Source organism: Pseudochaenichthys georgianus, chromosome 9 (assembly GCF_902827115.2).
Source record: "Pseudochaenichthys georgianus chromosome 9, fPseGeo1.2, whole genome shotgun sequence".
In the NCBI taxonomy this organism is placed as follows: Eukaryota; Metazoa; Chordata; class Actinopteri; order Perciformes; family Channichthyidae; genus Pseudochaenichthys; species Pseudochaenichthys georgianus.
This window is the reverse complement of record NC_047511.1, coordinates 33,614,517-33,626,140: the sequence shown is the minus strand read 5'-3', so window position 1 is coordinate 33,626,140 and position 11,624 is coordinate 33,614,517. Positions and strand designations below refer to the sequence as shown.

The window sequence follows — 11,624 nt, the reverse complement described above, 5'->3', positions numbered from 1 at the left end:
TCCCACTTATAATGAATTCATATGTAGCCATTCATGATATATTGCTAAGGATATGCAGCACAATGTGAGTGAAGCTTTTAAACATAAAGTGTGTTTTGTTGGCTTTGCTCTCCCAGTGGACAACATTTAATTTAAACCGTATCGTGTCTATCGAGAGGCAGATTAACCTGCTCTGGGGCCTCATGCAAAAATGAGGCATGGTTCCCCATACCCCCTACATACCAATTAGTTATACACTGAAATGACTCATGCATGTAAGTTAGTCTGTGATCCTTTGCTTTAACACAAATGCGTTCAAAGTTATGCATTATTTGGGCATACTATTGTTGAAACAGGGAATCCTGTATGACAGGGCCTCAAGATTGTGAAAAAGTCAAGTGGCAACCTGGCCTGTGCCTTAAAGCTTTATGCTTTCTTATGGCCAGGAGGGGGCGACGCCTCCGGTTGCAAAAATAAATCAGATTACACAGAAGTTTATGAGAAAATGTAGTAGTGTCAGAGCATACTGCTCAAAGGATAACCCTTGAGCATACTATACTTGTATGCGCTTCATATTGTTATCCCCTCGCACAATGCTACAGTCCTACTCTCTCTCAAACGAGCTTCACACTGCTGCTGTGTTTAATATCCTGAGCATTTGTAACAATAACTACTATTACCTTCTTTAATAATTAAAGAGCTGTGACACTGAAACAAAAACAATTATGTTCCCATAAAACATGCACTTTATATATACGAGCAGTAAGGGCTTTCTATTATTGGCATCAACCTCACATCAGCATGTGCCTCTATCCACCGACGTTACAGGCCTACAGATGGTGCAACACTTGAACATCTTTAAACTCAAATGAGATCAGCAGAGGCAAAGATTTTCCCAGTGAGGGATGCAGACTTGTATTCAGCATCCTTTTCAGTACAAACAGGTGTAAGGCCTAATAAACCATGTATTCTTTATGAACCCGTGAAACCAAAATGTATGAGTGATGAAGGCACTATATTTATGTAAAGAGAGACACTAGAACAAACAAATCATTTGGAGAGGTTGGGTTATTTTGCTGCCTTAAGATGTGTTCTTTCAGACTAGTGAAAAGAAAATATCAAATTAGTTTGTTTTGTTGCACTGTGTCTATTTGTGTCTGCACAGGACAGTTAGCATTAGATATTGCCTAATTTGCATGTCAACTTTTAAAAAACTGAACCGTACATCTTTTTATTGTTTTTTCATTACCCTGTTCTGTCTTGCAACATGTATGCATGTGCAAAATTATGTTCATACTATCTGAGTGATTTGCCTAATAGGTAACCTTTGACTCTTACATGTGAATGTATTTAGTTACTCAAAAACATAATGTGTCATATGTATATTTAAAAATATTTTTTCAGAAAAAGTTGTAGTCCACTGGAGAGTTTTTTATGGTGATATCCATTTGTTAAAATGTTTTCCCATGTTGTGGTGTCTCTCCTTCACATCATGTAATATTGCCACAGCATTTGAATGCTTCTGGCTTCAAATTCTCCAGAGGGAGTCTGACAAGAAATAATTGCTGTGGAATCAGAGCAGCGACAACATCATTGCATTCCTACGCCTCCCTATGCCACCTATTTAAAACGGCATCTGAGTGAAATAAGGCCTTAACGATCTATTTGTCCCATGGTTTTTCCATTACGTGTCTTATCACTACCAGAGTGCCAATTCTGTAGAAGGCAATAATCTCCAACATTGGTCCTGCAGTGTGTTGTAATCAGTATTTCCTATTTAGTGTTGCAGCAGTTATTTTAATTAATGAAATGGTCGATTCAGCAGAACATGCAGAGGTGGGACCGAGTCATTGTTCTGCAAGTCCCAAGAAAGGCTCAAGTTTTTGCAATTACTTCTTAGGTCAAGTCACTAATCAAGACTTTTAACTCTTATGTCAACACCAATAGGAGCTAAGTCCAGTCCTGAGTCCTATACTTGAGGAAGTTTAAATTAATTCGTAATGGTTTTTTTGGTTACCAGCATGTCGTTTTTGTACTCAAAAGAAATAATTTTGGTATACACTTTTTCCAATTGGAGCTCAGTAACGTAGCGTTAGTTTTTCTCTACTGCACCTCGATTGGATGATGTCAATGTGGATCTAAGGAATGAAGTGTCGACTTGCTGGGGAGGAGAAGGGAGATTTAGGAAATGAAAGTAAGTTAATCGACTCGTAGCATACATATAGTACAAACAATTGAGTTTTTGGGTTTGAGTGAGGTGAAGGTTTTAAGTACTTTAAGTCAAAAGGCTCACTTCCAAGTGAAGTTACCAGTCATTGATGGCACTGGTCGAGTTTCAAGTCTTTTTCGGTTTAGTCAAGTAGGGTCTCAAGTCATCAAATGTGTCTCGAGTTCAAGCCATGTGACTTCTCTGATCAAAAGAAGTCTGTGTAAAAGTGACACATGTGACAACAGCTGATTAAATAAGAGACTCAACCATTTATTAAATGTACAGAAATACTGTTCAAAATCCACACAAGAACGTGTTGAGGACAAATCCTTAATTCTAATGTAAACAAAATGGCTGCCCCATCATACACTATATATGTAAAGCAAATGCTTTGGGAATGACCTTTTTCATACTCTTAGGATAAACAGCACTGTTGATTTTAAACCTAATTATGGACAGCTCAATGTGAGTGTCGGCATCGTGTAAACAGCGTGTAAATCTTTTTGTAAACATTACATTTTAATAGATGGGTATCTTGAATTGCTATGGACCTGTAAAGCTGAAAATTAATTTTCTCTACCTTTAGTGCACATATATTCATGAAGTGCTGTTGAAGAATTAAGGATTGTGGCTTTAATTATGGCGCAAAACTCCTGCAAATGTACAGAAGTGGTTTTAAAAAAAATACTTCACAGAACAACAGAGATAGTACTTCATAAACATTTTACAGAATCTACAAATGTAATCAAAATGACTCATGGCTGGCTTTTTGAGAACGGAGAATGAAATGCATTCGCTGTAGCTGTAAATAAAGACAACACAATAGTTATAGCATTGAAGACAATCATCTCAAATCATCTCAGACCGCTCGGTTTTTTGTTTTTTTTTACCTCAACCCTATTTACAGAAATACAAACCTGATATCAAATACAACCAAATTACAAGAGTTTAGTAAATTTACCAAAAACGCTTCTTATCCAGCACAGGCCGACTCACACAATTTGACCTAAAAATGTGCTTTTCTAACCGACTCTTTTGTAAGCAGGATTGATTTTTTCAAAGGGGAGCACAATAAACCATAAACTACCACATCGGCAGAAGTCAGGACAAAGACATTAGCTGCGTCTGTAAACATTCATGACATCAACATTGGACCTCAGTTATCAAATATCTATCAAAGCACATATGAATAGAATAGATGATTACAAAAATTATAACTTTCTTTAGGTAACCAAATCTGAATGAAATAGCAGGTTCTGCATTTCTTTCGTTTAAGCATACACATTTGATTTAGAGCCCCAATTGTGCATCCTGTAAGTGATTAAACGGACATTTACAGAATGACACTGCATTTGCTTATTTTACCATTAATCAGTTTTAGGAAAGCTACACCTCCCTGTTATATGGCTTAACGTGTTTATGACAATAGTTTGAACAGGAGGCTTTAAGTCATCCAGCATTGTAGCAATGATGGCTTTGCTTTAGCTTCACTTACTTTAGTTGATGTACATAGGCACTACTATCACTGAAAATGTCACTATTTTACCACGAAGAGAATTACCCTCTCATCATGAAAACAGTTAAAAAGTATGTAACAGTAATGAAAAATGTGTAACCTCACTGACAACCGTTTTTGTGTGAAAAAAACAATGCATCTTAAGTGTGACCGGATGTGTTGAGTAATATAAAAAGTCTAACGATCAAATGTTTAGCCCTTGCAAAGATATAGGTGTAACAGTAAGTGTAAAGCAATCAATGTTAAGTGCAAAGTAATACCACCAACAAGTTGGGATAACTCCGGACCCATAAATGCTAACTCAATTACTTCAGAACATGTGGCCTTATGGCTCCATACATACTGTAAAGCAGAAGTGTAAGATGGTGACGGTTATTGTTTGGCTTGCTTTAAGCCATTTATCAAATCTGTGATGTACTTTGCTCGTTACTGTTGAACAGTTTCAAGCAGAAATTAAACTAATTTGAGATTTAAAAATAATCCTATATGGGTAAAGTGGGTCCAGAACAGATTTTATTAACTGTTCAGTCACAGCATTCATCTATTTGCAAATGCATTAACATTCAAAGATTCAAAAGGTCCCTGCCATGTTATTTAGATGGCTCCATGAACAATCGTGCTCCTGCTAAGTTTAGCAAAAAAGCTACTTTCAATTGTGACTGCCTTATATTATACAGGCAAAAACATGAATGATAAAAGAGGCCCAATGTTTGGTCTTCTGCTAAGAGAGTTATGAGATAGGAGACGGAGAATATGTACACAGTGGATGTGAGAGCTGGTCTGGAGGCAGAAAAAGAGATGCTCCCCAATCCTACAGACACCTCCCTAAAACGCCATCTGTCTCTCGGTCAGACACGGTTTCTCACTCACACCTATTTCCCTTCTTTGTCCTCTAAGCGACCTGGAGTAAAAATGTAGTCCAAGGCTTGTCTCTCAGCAGCGGCCACATTAGGGTGCCAGAGGTCCACCATGAAGACCACCCGGGGGCCGTCCTCTGCACCGCCTGCACACACAGGAAAAACAATAATTTTGTGATGATCTTTGATATAAAACCCCGTGAAACTCATATTAAAAAGGCTCTCAATTCACTTTGCTGGTAATACCGTTTTTAGGGCAATCCTTTATGAAGAAGGAAATAAAAATGGACAGGATCCAATAAAATATTATGTTAAAATCCCTTCTTACCCTCGTGGAAGGCCCTGTGGAGGAAGGAGTCATCGAATAGCAGACAGCTGCCCTCAGACCAGCACTGCGGCTCTCCACCAACCACCAGCTCGCAGGAGGGGGGCACTCTGAGACCTGCCAGAGGAGGGAAATAAAGGTCAATCCATGTGTCATTATGCAACAGCAAACTGAGTTTCTCAATGTTTCAATTAGTTAGATTTAAGACTTTTTTTACAATCATATAAATAAAATGTAACACCCATTTGTATTTTGCAGGCAGATAATTCATAATTGGAATGAATATGAAAAATTCCTATTATTAATTTACACACATTCATGTTTTGATATTTTCAAACATTACAATATAAGAGCAATGTAAGTCTCAATCTAGTTATACCTGAAATCTAGATCTGAAGAGGCTAGTAGTTTAGCTTTATTGATGTGCTCGAGGAAAATCTGATTGGGGTAGAAAACTTTCATTTAAATTGTGGTTCTGTTGTCGGACAAGCAAAAATTAAATAACTGTTGAAGGTTAAGATAACAGTATAGCATTAACTTTAAATGCAAAAATTGAATTTAAACAATTTGAGAACTGTTCCTTCAACACCTAATTTGGTATCTCCCAGGTGACTTATCCCAGGAAAAATGTTCTTTGCTAAGAGCGTCCCGTATTATTACGGTTTTAAATCATCATACTAAGTCTCTTTCTTTAAGAATAAGCATCAATATTCATAGCCATCTCACAGGGTGCATTTGTAAATAGAATCAAATCTCAGGTGCAATCGAAATTATAAAAACAATCACATTAGCCACTACATTTCAGCCATTATGACCCAAGAGGATCCACATGTTCAGCCTTAACAGTAACAGCTGGGTCACCCCTCCTCTGTAGTTAAAGACCCCCTCACAGCACATGGTTGAACGAGTAAACCGCTCTCTTTCTCACCCAGGTGGCAGCGCAGTCGGACGTTTGTTGGACCGTAATGCTCGGTGATCAGCGCTCCAGGAGTCAGCACGGAGAAGCAGGCGTTTCCGAACACGTTGTTGGCGATGAAGGTGCGCAGCTGGCCCAGCACCCTCCAGGCCCGCGGACACCTCCTCACGTTGAGAACCAGAGGGGTGCCTTGGTTGACCAGGTAGTAGGTCCACCACTGCCCACGTGGGGTGTTGTTGGATTTCCACCCTGGTGGCAGGGAGGAGCCGCTGCGGGCCGGGGGCTGGTGGTAGATGCTCTCAAACTCGGCCATGAGGGCGGGGAAGCTCTGCTCCAGCAGCTCCACGTCATGTCTCTGCACTTCTCTGGAAAAGAACGGGGCTGAGGGGAGGTCTGGGAGGAAGAACACCTCTGGCCGCTGGATGGTGGGTCGGCTGTTTAGGTATCGGCCTTGATCACGGACTCCTTTGTGCACCCTGCCCATTCCTGACCAGGTGTAGCGTTTGGCGTAGTCCTGCAGGCTGTGATAGAGCTTCTGGTTCAGACTCTCTCCAGCGCTGGTGCATCGGAAGCAGTCTGACGACTGGCAGAAAGCGAAGCCGTTCTGCTCCTCCAGCATCGACCCCTGCTTCCCTTTGCCCCTGTTTCGGCAGTCTGAACTCATGAAGCCCCCCACCACTCCTCCGATCCGACTGGGCCCAGACAGATACCTCCCACGCAGGGGGCTGGAGCCGTGCTCGCGGCCCACCCTGTAACAGTACCACATAAACAGCAGCAGCACACACATGGCTATGGCAAAAGCACAGATCTCACACTCCCTTATGGACTGCATGCCTCCAGCCACCATCTCTCTCACGTTCTCCAGTGACCACTCCATCTCGGCTCGGATTGCTGAATCTGACGTTGGCTGGAAAAAGTGCTGATGCAAGATCAGTTAACACGTCTTTTCTTGATTGTGATTGAAAGGGGCATTAAACCACACACAGGGCGTTAGTGAGTATAGTGTCAAGCAGCTCTTATTACCCCCCCTACGGTAAACAGTCAGCTGATTCGATCTGACACTCTTGCTCTTCAGTCCTAACATTTCAGCACTCTAGAGCGAGGGAAGGATTCACCTTGCATGATGTCTGGCTGTGCGGTATTTGTGCTGCTCCCTCTCTGCTTCTTTCTCTTAGATAAATGCAGACAGACGCCGCGCCTTAGGGGTAATCTGTTGCCTGAAAAACAAAAAGACAGAGGCAGAGACAGAGGGATGATGAGAGAGAGAGAGGAGGATATTGTAAGTGGCATTGGGGAGACGCTGCAATTTATATGATGTATCCTATTAACTGTTAATGAGTTGGCATGCAGAATGAGGGATCGTAACAATTTGCTTTGTGTCTTCCTCCTCAGAATTTGGGCATCCTGTATGCAGCACACCTGCTGAAACTCACCCACACACTGTGGACTTCCAAATGACTGCACCCCGTTCACACAAACACACACACACACACACTTTGGGCACAATTTGGAATTCACACACTCCTGTATAAAAACCATGAGTCATTGGCACATTGCTGCATTTAACACAGAAATCTCCATTTAACATTTGTGTGCACCACGCATACAGAAGCCCACACTACACAGTGAATTATGTAAACTTAAAACCCACCCACATGTACAGTATAATTGGCATTCATAGGTTGCTCAGCAGGAGCAGTATAAATGGATCATCGGAGGTAAAAAGGGAGGGGGCTCTGTTTAAACCTATGTGGCTTTAATTCTTTTTTTTTTAGGACTGAATTACATGATTATATAATAATAATGGACCAGCAGCCAAACGCGAGGAGTGCAATGCGTCAACTGTGATCAGAACTCCACGATGCTCTCTCTCCAAAAATGGTCGGGTAATCCTGCTCCAATAGATCCTCCCCTACATCCTGTCAGACAGCACCAAGACGCCCCCACATCCCCCGATGCTTTTAGGGTAGACTGACAATCCAACCCAACCATGAAATCATCTAAAACACACACACACACACACACACACACACACACACACACACACACACACACCCACCCACACCCTGCCTAGTTTATCCACTGTATCCATGCAATCTCACCACCAGGGCCAAGATGCCACACAAAGTGATGACCAACACATTGATGGGCTCTATCGATCAATACGCTATGGAAAACAAGCTCAACACAGTAACCTAACCACATTGTCTAGACTCTAGAGATGTTTTTTTTTTCTTTGATTCGTGCACAGGTTTCATGTATCCATACCTATTCAACATTCATGGCTGTGGGGCCAGTGGAGAGAAGAGGCGTACAGGTGTTTCTCCAGGCGAAGCTGCGCACCACTGCAGTACACAAGGTAGACGGATTTCACTCGCCAACATTGTGGGAAATATGTCTCCAAAAGGAAGAAAAGAAGTCCGAACTGGACGCGACAGCCATCGTGTAGCAGAGGAAGAATACAAAAGCTGTCTCACCGACGGGTTGACTCCCTGTCTGTCTGTCTGTCTGTGATGGACAGCAGCGTCGCGAAGGCTTCAGACAAATGTTGTTGTAAATACTGAAGCTCCACCAGGGGAAGCCACCCAGCCTCAAGCGCCCAGAGGAACACGCAGCGTTATTTCCGGTCAAGCCTTTCAAAATAAAACTCAACGTATAATTCAATTTGTACCTTCTATGCCCAGGAACCATTAGTCTCTTTGGTTTATATAATGTCTATAGTGTTTCTCTTAAATAAGAATGAACAAAATATAGAGTTGACCCACGTTTGAATAAATTGGTATGTTAGTTTTTGAAGTGTGAAACCTTAACGGTGTTTTATAAAACCATGCATTTGAAGGGGGCTTAACACTTAATGGAATACATGCAGAAAAGTGGTGCCTTTTCAAATGACATGGTTTACATTAGACATGAGCTTCTGTTAAATTATTAACAGTTTAAAACATACATCGTTTTATTAATATTTAAATAATTATAATAAATGAGTCAGCTTCACAGGTATTAGTCGTGTTGACTGACCTATGAAGCGGTCCAGATCTTAAGTAAGGAGTCAAGCGATACAGCATTTATTTACAAATATAATATACATGTGTGCCACCATGCCAGCACGACCACCAAACAATGGCACAAAGAGTATGTTGGCCCCACCCTTAGTGCTACCAACAACAGGGGTGCCTAGTCAGATCTGTTCAAGTAGAAGACTAAATCACAAGTCAAACAGTCTTATTATGTAATTAATTGATTATTTGAAATTAGTACATGAAAAACCAATATTTCAAAGCTACCAAACAAATCTAATTTAAATGTAACATCCCCTACTTAACTCTATTCTGTGAACCCTCCCATAAGATAAAAAGGTGTTCTTTCCCTTGGGACTCCTTTTAACTGCGGACCTGCAGAGTTGGAAACAAGAGAGCAAAGGTAAGTGTAGTATGTGTTGCTGTTATATAGATATATGTACCTTTACAACAATGCTGTAAAACTGCATTTAAGACAGTTCTGTTTACTCACACCTGCCTCCCCGCATCTAAAGTACACTCATTTGGTTGAAAAAGAAGATTACCTGCTGATTAAACCATCCAATAAAGATCTGCAAATGCAACACCAGCTGGTCTCCTTATTTTACAAATGTGCCAATATTTTCCTGTGCAAGCTTCAGCAGTAACTGCATACTGAGATCACTTCCATTTGGAATTTAACTCTGTTGCACCCAATGTACATTACACAGAAACATACATACAACTAAAACAAACATTAATACAATTCAATACAAGTTGAATTATGCTATTAAATGACAATATTATACACATTTCAGATGCATTCATATGAGTTGCTGGGTGGACAGGTAGCTTTTTTCTGTTTAGACATACCCAACAGACCCTCAACATTTCTGCCCTTCCGAGGCCTTTGCTGAGGCAATGGTGCAACAACTTGTAGTTAAAAGACAGAATGATTGATTGAATAATTAAGAAAACACATGAAAACAAAAAATGACAATAAGAATCTTCAATATTGGCAGCCCTGCTAAAAGACTAGTGATTATGTCTTCCTAATTTACTTTGAAGGCAAAATTGCCTTATTTCCGGTTTTGCTCTGGTAATCTCTCTTGATTTGACTTAATTGAGAGCCTCCCTCTTCCGTATGCCTCATGGCTCGCCCATCGACTACTGTTTGATTGAACTGCAGACAGCATTTCCCAAGATGCATTGCAACGTGACTGGGTTTTGCTCACAGTAATCATAGATCAGTACTTTGACAGTGAACATGTTTGATACATTATACGACAACATGAACATCTTTAACAAAAATAATCCAACTGTAAAGTGAAAATTACGGATGCACTCTTCCCATTGGTTTTCAATGTTAAAGTCTGAAGTGGGAGTTTCTTTGGAGCAACACGTGCTGCAGGCACGAAACACATTAGGCTTGTTTGAGACAAGCAAGACCTGCGCAGACCTGCGCAGTTGCGATCAACGTCTTGCTAGTGCGTTGCATGATGGTTAGTCATTTTGTCCGACTTGCTCTGGAGGCTCGCCCACATGAGACTTTGAAATCTCGCGGGACAAAGACGCCCGCAGCCTTGAGAGCGAGGCGAGTTGGCGCACTTGCTCTCCACGAGCTGCGGAAGCGAAATGCTTGATGGGAAACGGCTCGCTGGTATCTCGAGCTGAGCGCTCATTGGTGGTTTATACCACGTGCTGCTGATGAAACTCTCCAATTGGCTGGCAAAAGTTTGTTGTTGTTTTGTGTCAGTTTTACTTCGCCACATCCATTCCCATTTTTCATCATTGTTCCACAATGTTTATCATCATGAAATTAATATCTATATATGTTATACTATACTGCTTACCGTTTTCATACTTTATATATCTTAGCATATTCATACACACTGTTCATACTGCTCACAGGCTGATATCTAGTGTATTCATACCCCACTGTTTATTCATCATTCAATTCATTCTATATGTTATTCTGTAGATTGTGTACATTACTTTCCACTTCACTGCTTGTTGCACCTGGTTAGAAGCTAAACTGCATTTCGTTCTCTCAGTACCTGTAATATGTGCAATAACAATAAAGTTTCTCTATAAGTTAAACCAAATCATTAAAATAAAATCTATTGTAATGTAATGATTTGGTTTAACCTTATTCATTGAATACATCATTTAAAATTGCAAGATTAAATCAAATGACATCCATGTTGTACACATCATAAAGCTTAAAGTGGCAGCTAAAGAATTAACACAGCAGCAGGTCTGTTCAATGCATGCTCATGAAGCTTCATGTGTGCGGATCTGAAGGGACTGATCATTTGTAGCCTGTCCACCTATCAGTTTTGCAAACATTAAGAGGGAGGAGCATTTCTAATGATGGAACCCAGTCACTGGTGTGGTTCATCACCATGACTGAATTAACAAACCTATATAAAGCAATGGAGATAACCTTTGTCTACAGTGGGTAAAATGGAATGTGTGGTGCTTACACTGCGTGATGGACAGGGAGACATCACTGTAAGAGTCTCACAAGACATTTCCCAAAGACTACAAAATGGTGAGTAAACAACTAAATTGCATTCCAACAATCTGGATATGATTTTAAATTATGTAAATTATTTTTCAGATAACAGTTTAGCAGCTGCATTTATGCAGCAAGCAAGGGCTGCAACAAATGCACAAGGTAATCTATCATTTAAATCAAAAATGGTATTGTCTTTTAATGCAAATGAAACAAATGACATATTCATGTTTATTGTAAACAAATATTTAATTTTCTCTCAATCACAGTCCCTTTAGATCATGTCATTCTCCATACAATACATGTGG

General features: G+C 40.5%; 1 protein-coding gene across 2 annotated transcripts; it reads right to left on the bottom strand.

Moving 5' to 3' along the window:
- Positions 1-2,434: 2,434 nt before the first annotated feature.
- Positions 2,435-8,392, bottom strand: asphd2 (aspartate beta-hydroxylase domain containing 2). Of its 2 annotated transcripts, XM_034091211.1 has the most exons (5): positions 8,280-8,392; positions 8,071-8,147; positions 5,815-7,019; positions 4,890-5,003; positions 2,435-4,707 (listed from the first exon to the last, which is right to left on the bottom strand). In XM_034091211.1, exons 3-5 carry the CDS (start codon positions 6,677-6,679, stop codon positions 4,577-4,579), a joined length of 1,110 nt encoding a protein of 369 aa, XP_033947102.1. In that variant the 5' UTR covers positions 6,680-7,019; positions 8,071-8,147; positions 8,280-8,392; the 3' UTR covers positions 2,435-4,576. The 2 variants fall into 2 exon arrangements, with proteins under 2 accessions (XP_033947102.1, XP_033947101.1); XM_034091210.1 differs by having other exon boundaries at positions 8,071-8,392.
- Between the last annotated feature and the right edge of the window lie 3,232 nt (positions 8,393-11,624).